The sequence below is a fragment of the Manis pentadactyla genome, chromosome 9 (genome assembly GCF_030020395.1).
Source record: "Manis pentadactyla isolate mManPen7 chromosome 9, mManPen7.hap1, whole genome shotgun sequence".
In the NCBI taxonomy this organism is placed as follows: domain Eukaryota; kingdom Metazoa; phylum Chordata; class Mammalia; order Pholidota; family Manidae; genus Manis; species Manis pentadactyla.
The window spans coordinates 55,909,532-55,929,801 of NC_080027.1; the positions used below are offsets into that span (position 1 = coordinate 55,909,532).

The 20,270-nt window shown below is 36.4% G+C and overlaps 1 protein-coding gene across 8 annotated transcripts in view; it reads right to left on the reverse strand.

The window, feature by feature from the left end:
* Positions 1 to 20,270, reverse strand: part of SOX6 (SRY-box transcription factor 6) — a 588,617-nt gene that overhangs the window by 188,677 nt on the left and 379,670 nt on the right. For all 8 annotated transcript variants that reach the window (XM_057507418.1, XM_036877042.2, XM_036877041.2 and 5 more), the window contains one exon: positions 1,026 to 1,198. In XM_057507418.1, the coding sequence (XP_057363401.1) occupies positions 1,026 to 1,198 (173 nt within the window). The remainder of the gene's footprint in view (positions 1 to 1,025; positions 1,199 to 20,270) is intronic.

Consider the following 20,270-nt stretch of genomic DNA (forward strand, 5'->3'; position numbering starts at 1 on the left):
TCATCTCTGGATGGCTAAATGACATTCTAACTTCTGATTTTTTACAGTGTTCCTTTATGTTATTTTCCATTAGGGGCTGAGTCCATATTCCTACATGTGGGCAAATATTCAAGCATATAAAACACCAGACGTCACAACTCATTAAAATCAACAGAGCATATATTGCTCTATATACCCCTATAAAATACATTTAACTGAAAAGATAATTCCAGTAATAATGTCAGATTCCTAAAAACTGCCCATTAATTTGGATTTGTCTGATCTAAAGCATCAGGGACTACTCTATAGGATCATTGTTGTTAGATTAATGCTCTCTTTTGAGACAGGAAAACATTTGGCAAAGTGATTTTTTTAAAAAAAAGATACATTTAACTTTGCTATTTTTTTCCTCACTTCTAAATCAATGAAGTCAAATTCTTATAGTATCCATGTGCTAATTTGTTTTCAATGATTTACCTCTGCTATAAATAGAATGACCATATAATTTATCATCCAAAGCAAGACAAGTTTTTGAGTGGGAAGGGTGGTTATTAATAATTACTCTGGAAAACAGGTAATAACTGGAGCTATTCTGGGAAAACTGAGACCTCTGGTCATCCTAGCTTTAAAGTTGGAGAAAATCACTGGACCAGTGAGCTGAAAGATCCTCAAAGTTTTTCTAGACTAGGGTACTCTTTTTCTGGATGAGAAAAGTAAAGCCCAGAGAGAAGCAACTTACTCATGGTGAAGCTACACTGGGAAAGCATGTGATGCCTTTGTGAATAAGTATCCCCGAGGAATTACTCAAATCTAAATGTTCTGGAACAGCGTTGTCATTTCAGTTATGCCTAGTTGCTATAATGCCTTTGTTCTCCACATGTCTCCACAGTATTCTTGAAGACCCTGGATTTCCTGAAGAATTTTTTCTTTCTTTTCTTCTTTTTTTTTTAGGAGCACTTATGACAAATAAACCAATCAATGTGATTACTCGCTGAGTTTGGCACATTCTACATCTACAGTTCATCAGCTCCTTGTGAAGGGCTCACCTGTTCTTGCTGTTGGCGAGCAAGGTCCATTTGCTGCCGTTGTTTCTCAATTTGTGAAGCTGCCAGTTTTTTCTGCTCGTCATGGGCTGCAAGGAGCTGCTCCCGTAAACTGATCAGCTGGGTAATCATGGTAGAGAGCTGCCGTTCTTTTTCTGCCAGGCTCTCAGGTGTACCTAAAATGGAAGAAAGAAGATAACTCACAAGTTTGAGAAAAGTTTCAATGATTGGGGAAAGGGTGGGGATGTACCCTTGGAGAAATGGTGGGGATGTAGAAAGGAACAACCGACAGTAACTGGAGGTCATTGTAAATACAGGAACACTACTGTATCAGTGGAATGAACCGTAGGGTTAGTCATTAGCCAGGAAAAAGTATTGTCACCAGAAAAATTCCCACTCATTCTCCCCTCTGTTTTTTTAAACAACAGTAAAAAACAGCAGAACTATCCACCCCATCGTCTCCCTTTTACCACACTTCCTCCCCCCACCTCTGCCCCAAATCTATCTGATCAAGCTAGGAAACCTATGATATTTAATACAAAGATTAGAAACTAAGGGTAGTATTAATATTTTATAATCACCTCTACCCTCAATGACTAACACAGGATGTAGGACATAGTAGGTGCTTAATAAAGTTATTTACAGAATTTTCTGATCATTGCCCTCATAAAGTTTTTCTACTGTGCAAAGATCTGTCTCTGAAGCTCAGAAGTCAGAGGTCACTCTCTCGGCCATGGAATGAGCTCTGCAGAAAGAGAGGAAAAAAAGGAACTGCCTTGCTTTAGGTAAGAAAGGATTGAATGTGAGGTAGGGTTTTTTTTCCTATGAGGGAATCAAACTAAAGTTCCCAAGTTCATACCCTTAAAGGCAACAGAATTGCTCGGGGCTCCCTCACCCCTTTATCATTTGTCATTCTTCCAAGGGAAAAACATATTTGAGGTTGAAAAGTTTATGCATAAGGATGTGCTGTTTAATAAATATAATGTTGCTGAACACTTATGGTATGCACTAATGGTGTTGAACAGTCTTTTTATGAGCAAATTGCACAGCTCTCCTAAGTGAAGGTTACAGAATTCTTTTGTGACTCTAAATTAGAGCATTTTACTGCAGCATAAGATAAGAATTTCAGCCCACTGTATTTGAACCACACAGGTTTCATTATGAAGAAATGATCTATGATTTGAAAGCTTTTCAGAAAGATGCCACCAGCTGTCAAAGGGGAAAAAGATTGCCGATTTTTGTATGTGTGGAAGAGACTTCCAATCTCCTTATGAAACTCCCCTCATTCCTGCTGAGAAAGCACCAGGGCAATCAGAGAAACTAAAAATATTTTAATTAGGAATGGCCTATTTTCTGAGTGGCCCCATGGAGAAAGGGATGCTGGCTAGCATTTGCTAGTATAGGATTCCCACAAGGTAACACTGATGTCAGCAGAGAAGCTATGACATTTAGGATTACCTTCGAATTCTTAATGCCAATTCAAGACACAGTTAGACAAATAAACAAACTGTCAATATCGCATAGCCCTTAAAGATTCACTGAGCTGGAAGGTGGCCCCAAATCAAAATTCAAAGAAAATGAGATAGTGAGATGATGTTAAACAATGTATTCCACTGATAAGGGAACAAACTGTATCAAGGATAGGGACCAGCTATTGTTTTGCTACTGGAATTTTTCTTTTATAATTTTAATTATTAACATTTTTTTTAAATTTTGAATCTAATTTTTTTTTAACTTTTAAAATTAATTTTCCTTTTTTAAATTTCAGCAGTAGGAATTTCATCTTGGTAAAAATGAACTTCTTAATGCAGAAACATTAAAATGCAAAAGCAGGTTCCCAGAGAGGATCATAAAATCTCTTCCCAAGCACAAGCTCAACTAAAGTATGTGTTAATACATATGGGAATGAGATGCCCAAAACAAGTATGATATGTATTTATTTACTCATTTCATTCATTTTTAATTAAAAAAATATTTCCCGAAGCGATGTGCCAGGTACTACTATATCAAGAGCTATGGATACTAATACCTTGACAAGAAAAAGCAGAGTTCCCCTTTTCTCACACGTTTTGCAATCTAAAGTGGGGAGATACTTTACTGAAGTAATCATACATATAAATATAAGCTACAACTGAATAAGAATTACAAAGAAGACAGATATCGGGGGAAGGTTTAACCAAGTTTGGAGGGCCTGTATATCCCAAGTATAGGAAAGGTATGCCTGAAAATGTAACAATTAACTGGAAGATGAATAGAGTTAAACTAGGCAGAGTTGTATGGTGGTCAAAGAGCTTTTCAGAAGGAGAAAACATAGGCAAAGGCCTAGTGGAAAGGGGGAGGGGAGTTTCAGTGTGTTCCAGAAATTGAAAGAAGGTAGTAAAACTTGAGGAAAATAAAAGGGAACAGAGCACCAGATAAAGCTAGAAAAGTAGAAAAAGTCCACACCATTCAGCTGCTATTAAAATTACTGAAATATTTTAAACAAAGTTATGATAATAGATAAATGGAACATATGCACATTTTAGTGTATATATTTTTTGTAATATTCTGATCAACGTGTACTTTTCTTGTCATACTTATCTATATGAGGTGAGTTAAGAGAAAGCTTATTGGATACTGGAGAGTTTCTGCACCATAATACTTTGTTAATAAAGAAGAGCATTCATAGAGAACTTTGGACATGGACCAACACAGGAGTTGTATCTGGCATTTAAATTCCCAATAAAGACTGGAAATTTTTCTGCTCTCCCAGGTTAAATGATGTCTTTTCAACAATCTCCAATATATTCCCTTTTCTCCTCTGCATAGGAAACAGAGAAGCTGAGAATAACACATCAATGACTTCTTAGCCTCTTCTGTTCAAGGTGAAATCAACAGGTCTGTAATCTCATTGGTGCTTCCAACGTTAATTAGACATCTGTAAGTATATCTGAATTTATAGAATATTATCATTTAAATGAATCTTCTTACAAATCAGCATGACATTCAAATTGTTTAATTGTAAAAATTTAGTGACACCTAAACAACATTTTCACTTAACTGAAAGATACATGTTTAAGAAAATAAGCTGGAGATCAATATTTTTAAACTGAAATTTTAGGTACTCATATAAGGCTGTTACTATCTTTTCCTTAAATTTGAGGAGCACATATGTATTTTGAGAAGATATGAGTGGCATAACAGATGCAGTTGGAATGAAATGTAGTAGTAAAACAAAGCTAAACTTCTAAAATCTAAAATTTCATTAGTCTCGTGGGGGTCAAATTAAGAGAAATAAATTTACACTATACCATAACTTACATTCTTTGAATGTGTAGGCCAACTTGTGTGTGTGTGGTCATTTTTCTGTTCTGTACCTATTATATTTGTTTACATACAGTTCACATAAAAACTGTGGTGCTGGATTTTTCTTTTAATTAACAGAAAATGTTTCTTCTGCTGTAATAAAAATAACATCAAGTCTGAATCACACTGACCAACCAACATACAAACACCAGGTATTTCATCTCAAAAAAATACTAGTTTAATTGAATATGAAACTTTGCCATGGCAAAGGAGTACAGAAAATCCCTGACTTATGATGGCTCAATTCAGAATTTTTCAACTTTATAATAGTACAAAAGCCATACCAATTCAGTAGAAACCATCCTTTAAATTTTGAATTTTTATCTTTTCTTGAACTAACACCATACACTACAATCCTGTCTTGTGATGCTGATCAGCAGCAGCAGCAAGCCACAACTCCCAGTCAGCCATGTGATTACAAAGATAACCAACTGATATACTTAAAATAATTTCATACACACACAACCATTCTCTTCTTCACTTCTAGTACAGTATTTGATAAATTACATGAACTTTTCAGTACTTTGTTATAAAATAGGCTTTGTGGTAATTTAGAGATTCAATGTAATCCCTACCAAAATACCAATGATATTTTTCAATGAACTAGAGCAAATAATCCTAAAAGTTACAGGGAACCACGGAAGACTCTGAATAGCCTAAGCAATCTAGAGAAAGAAGAACGAAGTTGGGGGTATCACGTTCTCTGAATTCAAGCTATACTACAAAGATACAGTAATAAAAAAAGTATGGTACTGGCACAAGAACAGACACACAGGTCAGTAATACAAAATAGCCCAGAAATAACCTATACATATATGGCCAATTAACATATGACAAAGGAGGCAAGAATATATAAGGGGGAAAAGACAGTCTCTTCAATGAATGGTGTTGGGAAAACTGGAAAGCTACATGCAAGAGAATGAAACTGGATTACTAACTCCATACACAAAAGTAAACTCAAAATGGATTAAAGACCTATATCTAAGACATGAAACCATAAAACTCTTTGAAGAAAACAGGCAAAAATCTCAACATAAGCACAAGCAATTTTTTCCTGGACACATATCCTCAGGCAAGGGAAACAAAAAAATAAAAATGAACAAGTGGACTACATCAAATTAGAAAGCCTTTGTACAGCAAAGGACACCATCAACAGAACAAAAGGGCAACCTACAGTATGGGGGAATGTATTTGTAAACAATTTGTAAAAAATCCAGTAAGGGGTTAACATTCAAAATATATCAAAAACTCATACTCCTCAACATCAAAAAAACAAGTAACCCAATTAAAACCTGGGCAGAGGACCTGAAGAGACATATTTCCAAAGAACAAATGTATATGGCCAATAGGCACAGGACAAAATGCTCCACATGGCTAATTATCAGGGAAATGCTAATCAAAACCACAATAAGATATCACCTCACACCAATCAGGTTGGCCACTATTCAAAAGACAAGAAATAATAAGTGTTGGCAGGGATGTAGAGAAATGGGAACTTTCCTACACTTTTTTGGGGAATGTAAATTGAAACAGCCACTGTGGAAAGCAGTGTGGAGTTTCTTCCAAAAAAACTAAAAATAGAAATACCACACAACCCCATAATCCCACTTCTAGAAAGTTACCTAAAGAAAACATAATCCCTGATTTGAAAAGATATATGCACCTCTCTGTTTATTGCCACATTATTTACAATAGCCAAGATATGGAAGCAACCAAAATGTCCATTAATACATGAATAGATAAAGAAGCGGTAGTACATATACACAATGGAATATTATTCAGCCATAAAAAGAAAGAAATCCTGCCATTTACAACACCATGGATGAACCTAGAGGGTATTATGCTAAGTGAAATAAGCCGGGCAGAGAAAGACAAATACCATATGCTTTCACTTTATTTGTGGAATATTAAAACAAAACAAAACAAAAATGAGCAAAACAGCAGTAGACTCAAAGACACTGGGAAGTGACTAGTAGTTACCATGGGAGAGGGATTAAGGTAGGGAGATGGGGAGGGGACGGGGGATAAAGGGGCACAAAAATTCTCAATCATAATATAAATTGGTCACAGGGATGGTAGTAAAGCAGGGAGAACATAGCCAATGATTCTGTAACATCTTCCTATGTTGATAGATAGTAACTACACCAGTTAGGGGGAAGATTTAATAATGTGGGTAACTGGTGAGCCACCATGTTGTATACTTGAAACTGAATATCAATTTCCCAATAAGAATTGTATATTGACTATACTTCATTGAAAAAAAAAAGAAAAAGATCAAAGGAAAAATAAAAGAAGTGGTACATATACATAATGGAATATTATTCAGCCACAAAAAAGAAAGAAATCCTGACATTTGTGACAACATGGATGGACCTAGAAAGTATTATGCTAAGTGAAATGAGCTAGTCAGAGAAAGACAATTATATGATTTCACTTACTTATGGAATCTCAAAACTAAACTAAACAAAATGAACAAAATGCAATAGACTCATACACACTGAGACATGATGTAGTTACCATGGTGGAGGGGTTAGGGTGAGCTGGAGAAATAGTTGAAGGGGATAAAGAGGCACACACACAAAAGCAGCATCTGAAAAAATAAATAAGTGGTTAATTTAAGGAAAAAAATTAAAAAGTAAAAAGTAAAACAGACTGTGTTAGATTATTTGTACATTTGTGGCTAATTTATGTATTCTCAGCACATTTAAGGTAGACTGGTAAGCTATAATGTTGGATTGGTTAAGTGTATTAAATGTATTTCAACTTATTATATTTTCAACTTAAGAATGGGTTTATTAGGATGTAACCCCATGGTTAGTAGAGGAAGATCTGTACCAAATGTCAGCATGGTTGAAAAAGTAGGCAATTTAGGGGACATAGTGGGGCAACTTAAACACTGTCAGGCTATGGCAAGGAAGGCAAAAGTCCACACAGAATGCTCTTATGAGGTAGTATAACTATGCAGAACAGCTTGTCTTTAATTATGTATTGAAGTTTGATAAAATCAGTTTGGACAAAAAAACAGATCTGAACCTAAAGATCTGCCCAGGCCAGCAGAGGTCATCAGTAGCTGCCTAACATCATCTGTTTCACATCCTTAAGGCTATCTTAAAACAATTCTCTAAAAACCATTGCCAGAAAAGAGTCTCTCCCACACAAAACAGAGGTAGTTTCATAAATCGCTAAAAGGGAACCAGCAAGAAAAGCTTCTGTATACGGCTTCTCCACAAGTCAGCGTGCCTGCTTTTGTCCAATCTCACACAGTATGTGCCTGACACACTGTGCTATAAACTGTTATCTGTTCTCCAACTCCAAACACCATGCAGCAGGTTTTTTTTTTCGATGGGGTCGTCTTTATCCCCAAACCACATCTGTCTTGAGTTTCTCTCAGATTAGTCAGGTGGATCAGTGCTCCCCAGGGCCTGCTCCAGCTGAAGTATTTTAATTTGACTAAACACCTGATTTATTTTATCTCTCCGATGAGAAAGGCAGTTTGTCTTAATAGAGCCTGTCAGCCCGCAGCCCCATTCACAGCAATTTACAGGCAGCCAGGGACGCTGGAAGAGAAGAGTGCTGTGATTCTGTATTTTCTCCTCTTCCAGAAAGCACCTAAAAGCAGCTATTCACTGCTACTGCATGTGGCATTTTAGAACTGAATTAGCTTTTTATTCAAGTAACTACACTTGTTGTGAATAGCTTATCTGTAAAATTGCTACATTCACTACTGATTTTATTAACCTTTGGCTCTATCACAAAATGGTCTTCAGTTAGGAAAGACCTTTAAAATTGACACATTTTTTTCTTAAGGGCCTTTATTCCAGTGACTTCAGATTTACTGAGTTTGATCCATTGAATTCTTTACCAGTTGTACTTAAAATTTTGAGTCTCAATAGGAAGTCAATAGTGCGTAAATAAGGAAACACTTTTCAAAATGTAAATACGGCAGCGATTTCCCTCATCAAAAGTTTTCAAATACCATATTTCACTATAACAGTTTCAAAACTAGCCCTCTAGGCTCTTTTGGTCATAATCTGAAGAACTTGAAAAAAATTAACTAAAACAGACTTTTTTTTTAACTTTACAAACTGTACTGATCCTTAGGCCCAAAAGCACCAGAAAAAATTCAAAACCAAGAATTTAGGTAAAATAATAAGAATTATAATAAATCCCTTCTTGAGATAAAAGGAAAAAATACAATTAAAAGTCAAGTTTAAAGATGAGTTTAAAATCTTTTTTTTAACATCAGCTCACAAAAGTTTGTACCACAATCTACTAGTTAATTGTGCCCACATGGAATATACATAATTACAATCAGTGGAGCTAGAAATAAGACTGGGCATTGGGAAGTCACTAAAGTCTCCACATCTGGACAAAGCAGGCACCTTGCAGAGCATTTAACTAAACAGAGATTTGCCTCACCTCACTTACAATATTCCCGTACCTGGGACTTTCACAATATCTAACTTTGAACCAGGTCACCCTCTCTATAGCTGTTCCCCGAAAGTGAAGCACTGCCATGTGGTGGTAACTACATTCTTCTAATGAAAAACCCAGAAACAAGCACACAATGAAAATAGAAACAGTGTTAAGAAACAGAGTTGAGGGAAAGAGGCAGGGTGGGTGAGGTAAGAGAGATGGAAGAGAGAGTGTGCACAGAAACAGGGGAATTAAATCATATAAATTTCTCTGTATGCTTTTTATCTTTTTTATGATTTTTTTTAATGACATGAAGGACAATGGTGGCTAAAACACAAGGTTTACCATGCCAAAAAAAACTAATATCAACAAATGGAATTATCTAGAAATGTGTCCTAAGAAATTTAAATAAGACTCCTTCCTAATCACATTCTCCTTATTGGATCACACACTGGTGTAATAAACTTAATAGGACTTAACAGTGAAATTATAAGAAGCCAGGTAACTAAAAGTATCCATGTCTGGAACAATGCAGAGGGGTAGCAGTGACACTGGAGTGGGGTTCTGACGGAGATACACTTTTCCACATCAGTCCTAGGAAGATTAAAGCGCTTAACAGTAATTCCACAGCATCAATCAAAGAATCCAGCCAACAGTCCAGAAAGATTTTAAATAAGTTGAAAAGAAAAGCTCTTAAGAGTTCGATTCCCTGGTCAGTTCTAATTTTTTTTTTAATGGACATCGTTTGAGAAGAAAGCCAAAACACAATGCTAATCATAAAAGGAAACTGCATTTGATCTTTTCTGCCCACAGGTAACCTGGGTAAACTGCTGTGTCTCACACTGCAGCCTCCTCACATATCAGATGGGCTGTGATGTCCCCACTTCACAAGCACAGTCCATCATTTAACATTGGCTTTTTTGATATAGCCTTCTTTTAAATGTCACAAAATAGGGCAGCAAAAAGTCAACAAAAAATAAATAGAGTAGGCTGAAGAGACTAACAATCTATCAGAAGTCCCTTGATAAAAGTTACTTTGTGGTGACTGCCTGAGAAGGAAACCCCTGTCCCAGTGTATGAGCAGCTCATTTGAGTTCTGAATCCAACAGCAGTTTTAAAAGCTTTCCACTCTAAAGGGCCCCAGTGCATCATAAAGATAAAGGATTTCAGTACAAAACCACCACAAAGACCTCTATTATCTTATCAGTCTTTGGTTACAACAGCTGAACCAATATGACTCAATTCTGAATGACTTTTTTCAAAACAGCAAAATACTGGAATTTCTTTGTTTTTTCATCAGTCAGCTATTGTCATTGCTCCCATATGTTACTATCCACTCCTTAGTAAATGAAAAGTTGATAAATGCAGCAATTGTGCCCTTGGGAATCACTTAGGGCCTTCTACACAGGAAGTGTGGCTAATGGACTGAGGTACAGGCTCTTTTGGATTTTATGTTCTGTTTCTTTCATTGAATGTATGAGAATTTGTAGACAAATTAAAATGTATACAACGCTCATTTAAAATGTCATTAAAATATACTGTGTACAAACAGGACAAGGATACTGAGAAACTTCCTAAATTAAGATCAAACTCTCCTATTTCAGGCACACTCACCTCTCCTTCAGCTTCCCCTCTTTCTAGCTGCAAAAGGAAGTCTATTCCTGGTTCAACTGAGGTCTATTCATGTTGCAGATCCCAAAAGAGCAAGAACAATCCTTGGAATTCTGCCATCTAGGCTCCTAACCTCACAGCTGGGCCTTCAACCCATTGTGCTTTTATTAACTCATCCTTTTGGGATCCGGAAATGAAAGTATCCTGAAACATCTTCCCTTCTGTATAAGATAGGCGGCCTTTACACTGTTATTCTCTATGATGCCAATTGACCAATGGCTACATCTCCATAGTTCACACATAAAAGCAGTAATTTCTGGCTTTCAGAAACAGAATTCTTTGGTCCTTTGGAAAAAAAACTATAAAATTATGTGTCCCAACATTGTGGAGAATTATTGGATTGGCTCTTTCTCCGGAAGCTTCATCAGAGTTAGGAGATAGGAAAGGAAGAATTAAGGAAAATAGACCTTATCTAACAGGGCATTGTCTTAAAAGATTTTATGAATCTTATTTAATCTTCACCCTAAATGTTGCATTGTTACTTTCATTTTACAGATGAAAAATTAACTATTGAAAAGTAAGGAAATTTGACCAAATTAGAGCATTTGGTTGGATTTGAATTCAGATCTTCTGATTCTTAATCCAAGGAAGACTGGAGTCTAAGGGGGAATCTATCTTCCCTTGCCTCAGCTTTAGAATACACAGTACGGAATTTCTAAAAGTTAGGAGCAATGCTTAAGGGACCTAGAATTGCAATGCCATTAAGGCTTGGAAATACACAACTCTGTAAGGCTTTCTTTATACAATTAGAATTTTAAAAACTAGGGTAGGCAATAAGACAACTAAAAACGCAAGTAAATTGAACCTTGACATTTTATAGATGTAGAAACAGATCTTAACATTAGGTGATATGCTTGGAGTTATTCAGAAAATTGGCACCCAGCCTGGCAGTCAGGACCCTCAGTTACACTTACTCCACAAAGCCTCTTTCCCCAAGGAGTGTATGTTCTCCTGGTTTCAAGCCCAAATAAAAAGATATGCAGAGCACAGCATTCCCGAACATTCCAGATACCGTATTTACAACACCCATTAAAGGCTGAGAAATACACTCAAATATTTGCATACATTAAAATGTTGTTGCCTTTGGGTGCAGTGTGCCTGAGATGGTCTGGTGCTAACCAAGAGGAAGTTACCTGGAGAAATCTAAGTGTGTCTAGCAAGATTTGAGGAAACTCTCAGATACAACCAAAGCTTAGAACAGTTGCCTATACGAATGTACCTTGCCCATTTCTAGAGTGTATTTACAACTTGTTGAATATACATCAGGAGAATCACTGCCCTTGCCCAATATGCCTCATTGTACAATAATAATAATTGCTTAAACTAATATAACAATTGACTTGTGCTAGTTTGGTTAGAGCTCTATATATATTAACTCATTTATTCTACACAACAATCCACTGCAGTAGGTCATACTACTATCCCCATGTTCAAGATGAGGAAACTGAAGCATAAAATGGTCAAGCAATTTGCCTAAGTTCTAAACTATTAAATCAAGTATCTAAGATTCAAAGTCAGACAGTTTAGCCACAGTTTGTCCTTTTAACCCCTAGGATAAATGGAGAATGGGATTCCTAAATGGTCCACCTTCAAAACTACTTCACTCAGCAAAGTAGTGGAAATTCTTATAATCTGTTTTTTGAGTTTTTTTTTAATCCAATGTTTCCTGAGTTCCTTACTAAATGAAAGAATTTACTGAAGGAAATATCTGTGATACCCAAGTTTCCTTAAGATAGCTCAACTCACCAATACAAAGCCTATTGACATTTTCAGTCTAATTCACAAATATCTACTATTGTTTATAGTCATCTTTCATTAGAAATCTAATTTCTCACTCTCTCTGTCTACTGATCTTATTTCCTATAAGCTCCTGGTACTGAGAACCCCCCAGCCTAGATTCCTAGGTTTAACTCCACTGAACCCAGTATGTAAACCTGGTCTATCAAATACTGGAATTTTGGTTTTCCCTGACAAATTGATTTAGCTGGTTCTCTGGTTTAGTGGCATTTTTGGTCCCCCAAGAATTCCCCAGTTTCAGATCTGCCACCCGTTACTTAATCAGCAACCTAGATAGCCCAATTCTAATTCTTAAGTGCCCAAAGAAATAACTGCAAAAGGAATTACAGTGGGTTGGCCAACTCATTCACCTGTCCTTATGCCACAAAAGCTTTTTAGGAGGGGGCATACTTTAAACAATAAAATCTAGTGTTCGGTTAAATTTCAAAAGTTGGAAGAATGACTCTGACTGTGTCACTATACACTGACCCAGATCAGTGTCTTCCAACATTTTTAAATCTATGACTCCTACCCAGCTTTCTCACTCTATATTTTATACACTTCCACTTGTCAAGAGGATTTTGTTCAGCTGATTCACTTTCTATAGTTTAAGAAAATAACTGATGTAATGAATAAGCTTTTATATGCTACAAGCAACCTCATTTGAGATTTCTGCTCTCCTTGATATTTAAGTTAAATGGGTATTTGCAGCTTGTTTCTTTTATAAATACAAGTTTCAAACAAAGTTGGAAAATTTTAGAAGACTCACTGACTTTATAAAAACAATGCATTCTGACCATTTTATTGACACATCCATATCATGTCTCTTCAGCTCTTTCAAAGATGTTGGTTTGACTGTTAGTGGGAATGTAAACTGGTGCAGCCACTGTGGAAAGCAGTACGGAGGTTCCTCAAAATACTAAAAATAGAAATATCATATCATCCAGTAATACCAAGTCTAGGAATTTACCTGAAGAAAACAAAATCCCTGAATTGAAAAGATTTGTGCACCCATGTTTATCATCACATTATTTACAATAGCCAAAATATGGGAGCAACCTCAGTGTCCATCAATCGGTGAATGGATAAAGAAAATGTGGTACATATACACAAGGGAATATTATTCAGCCCCAAAGAAAAGGAAATCCTACCATTTGCAACAACATGGATGGATCTAGAGGGTATTATGCTCAGTGAAATAAGCCAGGCAGAGAAAGACAAAGACCATATGATTTCACTTATTTGTGGAATGTAAAAACAGAACAAATGAAAAAAAAACAGCAGTAGATTCAGAGGCTATGAGAAGTGATTGGTGGTTACCATGGGGGAGAAGTTGGAGCGGATGGGTGGGGGAGAGGGAGAAAGGGGCACAAAAATTCTCAATCATAATATAAGTTGGTCACAGAGATGGAAGTACAGCAGGGAGAACATAGCCAATGATTCTGTAACTTCCTATGTTGATAGATCATAACTGCACTAGTTGTGGGGAGGATTTAATAATGGGCATAACTATTGAACCACTATGTTGTATACTTGAAAGTAATATAAGATTGCATATCAACTACATTTCAATGAAAAAAATTGCAAAAAAAAAAAAAAACCATAAGTGTAAACCAGGAGAATCCCAGTAACACAGAATATATGAGTACCCTAGTCATAACTTATTCTCACTTAATGTCAGTATCAGACTAAGCAGTTACATAAACAGAACCCTATAGTTGATAAACTTCTTAAAAATGCCATGATATGGAAGAGAGAACCAAGATGGCGGCGTCAGTAGAACAGCAGAAATCTCCTCCCAAAACCAAATATATTTTTGAAAATACAACAAATACAACTAATCCTAAAAAAGAGACCAGAAGACACAGGACAATAGCCAGACTACATCCACACCCACAAGAACCCAGTACCGCGCGAAGGGTGTAAGATACAAGCCACAGCCTGGTGGGAACTGAGCCCCCTCATCCCAGCTCCAGGCAGGAGGAGAGGAGTCAGAGCAGGGAGGGAGAGGGGGCCCAGAACTGCTAAACACCCAGCCCTAGCCATCCACCCTGGAGCTCAGACACAGTGCATGCGTGGGGTCCTGGATACTAGGGAAACAGGACAGTAAGACCTGTGAGTGGGTCTCCGCAGCCAGCGCACCCAGGACAAAGCAAAGCGAGTGCTTTTTGAAAGTCTTAAAGGGACAGGGACCCCACAGCTGGACGGAAGCGCCCTGGGACACTTAGCCCAGCAGTTGCGAACCTCAGGGAGCTCTGGGTGCCCAAACCCCCACAGCGCAGCTCAGAGGCCCCTCACCACGATAAACAGCCTCCCACCTGTGACGCGACTCCGCCATATTGGAGCAGCAGCCTGAGGCCTGCCATGCCCACAGCAACTGCAGAGCTAAATAAACTCCATAGCGGCCGGGCAAGATCAGAAGCCCCATCTGCACACAGCTGCCCAGCACAAGCTGCTAGAGGCCGCTGTTCTCCCAGGAGAGGAAGGCCATGAACTGGCAAGAAGGGAATTTCTCTTACCCAACACACGCGCCAGCTCCCCACAAATATATCTATTGCCATGAAAAGGCAGAAGAAATTGATACAGACCAAGATCACAGAGGCAAACCCTGAGAAGGAGATAGACCTAACCAGTCTTCCATGCTGATGGAGATGCCGAGAAATATGCAAGAGCTAAGGGATGAAGCCTGGAGGGAGATTACAGACGTCCGGAGAGAGATTACAGAAATGAAACAATCTCTGGAAGGATTTATAAACAGAATGGATAAGATGCAAGAGGCCATTGATGGAATAGAAACCAGAGAACAGGTATGCATAGAAGCTGACACAGAGAGAGATAAAAGGATCTTCAGGAAAGAAAGAATATTAAGAGAACTGTGTGAACAATCCAAAAGGAACAATATCCACATTATAGGGGTACCAGAAGAAGAAGAGAGAGAAAAAGGAATAGAAAGAGTATTTGAAGAAATAATTGCTGAAAACTTCCCCAAACTGGGGGAGGAAATAATCGATCAAACCATGAAAGTGTACAGAACTCCCAACAGAAAGGACCCAAGGAGGACAACACCAAGACACATAATAATTAAAATAGCAAAGATCAAGAACAAAGACAGAGTTTTAAAGGCAGCTAGAGAGAGGGAAAAGGTCACCTACAAAGGAAAACCCATCAGGCTATCATCAGACTTCTCAATAGAAACCTTACAGGCCAGAAGAGAATGGCATGATGTATTTAATGCAATGAAAGAGAAGGGCCTTGAACCAAGAATACTGTATCCAGCACGACTATCATTTAAATATGAAGGAGGGATTAAACAATTCCCAGACAAGCAAAAGTTGAGGGAATTTGCCTCCCACAAACCACCTCTACAGGGTATTTTACAGGGACTGCTCTAGATGGGAGCACTTCTAAGACTAAATAGATGTCACCAGAAAAAATAAAATCACAGCAAAGAAAGCAGACCAACCAAATACTAACTAAAGGCGAAAAATAAAATCAACTACCCACAAAAGCAGTTAAAGGAAGCACAAAAGAGCACAGAATTAAACAACCAACATATAAAGAACAGAGGAGGAGGAATAAGAAGGGAGAAAAATAAAGAATGACCAGACAGTGTCTAAAATAGCTCAATAAGTGAGTCAAGTTAGACAGTAAGATACTAAAGAAGCTAACCTTGAACCTTTGGCAACCACGAATCTAAAGCCTGCAATGGCAATAAGTACATATCTTTCAATAATCACCCTAAATGTAAATGGACTGAATGCACCAATCAAAAGACACAGAATAATAGAATGGATAAAAAAGTAAGACCCATCTCTATGCTGTTTACAAGAGACTCACCTCAAACCCAAAGACTATAGGAACAAAGAAAGACTGAAGGAACAAAACAGCAGCAGAATCATAGAACCTAAGAATGGACTAACAGTTACCAAAGGGAAAGGGACTGGGGAGAAAGGGAGGGAAGGGAGGGATAAGGATGGGGAAAAAGAAAGGGGACATTACGATTAGCATGTATAATGTGTAGGGGGGCATGGGGAGGGCTGTGCAACACAGAGAAGACAAGTAGTGATTCTATAGCATCTTACTACACTGATGGACAGTACGGTAATGGGGTTTGTGGGGGGGATTTGGTGAAGGGGGGACCCTAGTAAACATAATATTCTTCATGTATTTGTAGATTAATGACAACAAAATAAATTAATTAATTTTTTAAAATGCCATGATATGAATTTTATTTTGTTGATAAACCTGAAATATGGATCATGCAATTCTATAGAATAATTATGCTCCATTCATCACTATTAAAACTATGTAGAAATTCATAATATACAAATGTGTGTATATAATAGACCCATTATCTAGAGTAAACCTAACAATGTAATCTTAGCTTCATGAAGTTTGTTCAAGTGTCCTTATTTTCATGTATTTTGAAGAGAAAATTTTAATTTAACATTTACAGAAATAGTCAATCCACTTTCAAATAAATTGAAATGTAATTTCCAATTAAAAGGTCATGCTAATTTTTCCCATTCTAGAAGGGACAAACTTCTAAGTAAACAATACAAAAATGCCCATTTAAAAAAAATATGAGAATACTAAAATGTCTAAATCATATAGCATTATATCCTTATGAATTTTAATTTTGATATCAAGTACATATTCATCTCTCATCTGCTGAAAATACAAACACATAAATCAATGAAAAACTTGTATTGGCTGCTGAAGATTCAAAGGCCTTAGAAGTAATGAAATTATTGTAATTGAAAACTAGTAAAAAGTCCTATCTTGTACAAACACAGTAAAACAAAAACTTGTCGACTTTACGCAGAAAATTCAACCACATTTTTGGAAATTTAGACAAGACTTACAATTCAACAAAAACCATGTAGAGTCAATGGCATTTGAATAAATTCTATGGGAAACATATTTCTTCCACTTCTACATAACAGTATTAGAAAATCTACATGACTACAACTATTCCAGAGAGTTTAAAGTTAAGTTTCTAGGAAATTAACCACAACATTGTTTACCCAATTTTTTTACTAATATAGAAAAATAAATAATTCCAAAATTATATTAACAGGAGAATAAAAGGAAACCACCTACATCTCCAGAACCAAGCTACATTTGAATCCTAAACTTTATTTTCAGGCTTACACACAGGCATTTCTAACCAGACCTGACCAAGCATAGCCTTAAAGAAAAGAGTTGTTTGAAAGGTTCCAAATGAAATGCAACCCTTACCCTAGTGCCATAATAAATGTACTTAATAACTTATAGTTCATTACTAAAGACTATCTATAATTAAAAAACTAAAGAATCTAAACCAAATGAAGCAAAAAAGGCACTGTGAAAGCAAGTAAACACCAAAATAACAAGAAAATCTACTAAATGTGATTTGGCAAAAGGGATTCTGCCATTCCTGGAGCCTATCAGGCACTGCTTTATAGGGATACCTGATTATGTTGTGACAGAGTTAGAATGTTTTATCAGCACAAAAGCTATGTCAGGGACAATAGAATAGAGTTTTTTCAAAACAAGAAAAAATGTCTAAAGTCCTAAGGTGAGCATCAATTAAGAATTTTCAGGGACAGCATAGATCCAAAGGAAAGTGATTAAATCCTCCAATCCAATACAACTAGGTTTTTTGAGCTTTAAAAACTACCTCGTGAGGTAGCCATTATGATCATCACCAATTTACAAATGAAGAAAAAGACACAGAGAAGACACAATAATTACCTGAAGTCACACAGCCAGAGCTTAAACCCTAACTTCAAATGTATTCCCTTTTCCACTTCAGAACACCTGATTCTTCTAAACTGATATTCTGAGAATAGATTTTCTTATCTTGAAGTTTCATTAGCATGAAAGTAACAATGTGCTTATTTTTCCCAGCCCACAGTCCCAGACTGACCCCATACACTGGCAAACCAGAGAACTGGAAGAAGGGAGAGGGTGTGTGTGTGTGTCGATCTGGTATATATTTATATAGCTCCAAATGCATTTCCCAGTTTGAACATCAAACAGTTGTTACAAAGCTCCCTGCATAGCTGAGGTTTTTAAGGGGACACAGGGAGCATTATGAAAGAAAGGAAAATGTCTTGCATTTTTCCCTATCAACCCAGCTTACTTCCCATTATTTTCCATAACTGGTTCTACCACCACTAATCTATTTCTGCAGACGATTGGTTAAAAATAAAAAAATCTCTTCTATTAAAAAATAATTTGAAATATTTTTAAAGTGTACTTTTTAAAACAATCATAGACTCAAAAAATCAATGTAAAGAATCAAAGAAATCATCCAGCTCCCAAGTTTTACAACTCAGGAAGCTGAAATCCAGGAGAAACTGACATGCCTGATGTCATACGGTTATTTAGCTAGTGGCAGTTAGGACTAGAACCTAGAAGTCCTGATCCAGTTCAGAACTCCTTCCAAGGTTACACGCCACTTCTTAAAAAATCAAGTGACATGATCCACTTTAAATCTCTTTGGGAAAACAGTTGATTTTGGTAATCATTTTTCTCAATCCATTTAAGAAGCAATATTGATGCTTTACTTATTTTAGCATATTTTCAATTCCTCAAGCCCATGATGTAATCTAACAGTGAAATGCTAGTCAAATGACAGAAGCAATCAATAGGAAAATATTTTAATGGTACTATGACTCACTTTGGAACCTCAGCATATAAATTTTCATATATGCTAGTTTAGGGAGATTAACCATAGTTTAAGTGATACTTTTTTGGAAATAGCAAATCAGGATGTTTGATAGGTAAAACAGTTACATATGGACTTTGAAAAATTTCAGTGCCCACCATTGATCAGATTTACAACTGGAATATTATGGACAATAAGAATCTTTGCATTTTATTGGCCAATGTATTTGAATACATGAGTGCCTGAGGAATTCTCCAGATCCTAATTTCCTTGAAATAAGAGCAAGTTCTAAATAAGAGCAATATATAAAGAGCATTAGTTCCTCAGGGAACAGGCATCATAACAACAACAAAAAAGTGATTAAAAAATCAGTGACATCTTGGGCGTGTAGGACAACATAAATGCAGACAACATAAGAATCTAACAGACAATATTCAAGCTGGGACGAGATAAATCACAAATCTCTATATGTTTAGTATGGATTTATTTGTTGGTATACAGAGAATAACAGAAACAGAAAAAAATAAGATTTAAAAATAGTATGATGCTTATCTTATAATTCAAGGTGTTTAGTAAGAGCTATTAGGGTACATACAAATATTTGATTATCTGTGAAGCTGTAGAGTGGAAAGTGACTAGAATATAAATCAGGAAATCTGGGTTCTTCTTAGTTTTACCACTTTGTGCAAGTAGTTCTCTGTGCCATTTCCCTACCTACAAAATGGCAGTGTTGGACTTGAAAAACTGTAAGAACACTTCAAGGTATGGGTTGAAGAGAGTGTAGACTCTCTTCAATTTAAATTTTATAAAAATTATTCAAACTTTCCTGTATCTCTAAAGATCATTAATAGGTTGGTAGCATGAGAAAAAAAATAATTTATGTTACCAAGAAAATGAATGTAAATGTATTGTACACATACATACACGTATAACACACAATATGTACTCATTTGATCAACACTATTTATTAATATACAACCCAGCATTAACTGTTCACATGTGATTTCTTTTAGTTAATTTTAAGAGTAAGCTTCACTGAATTAAAAAAATTGTTTTCCTCTATAATATGAGACCTTATAATTGATATCTGTCTAGCCAGTAAATTCACTAAGTCACAAAATATTTTTTATCTCTTTATATTTACAAAAGAAAAACCATGTACTAGAACAAAAGCAGAATATTGAGTTGAACATATATTACTATGTAAATGAGGAGATGTAACTAATTTTTTTACTTACCACAGTTTTACTCCCAAGGTCACCGAGTTTTGTTTGTATATTTTAATAATAATCAGATTGAGGAAGCAGTATGGTGAAGTGTTTAAAAGCATGGGCTCTGAGGCCAGATTGCCTAGTTTTAAACCCCAGCAACTTCCTAGGGCTGTA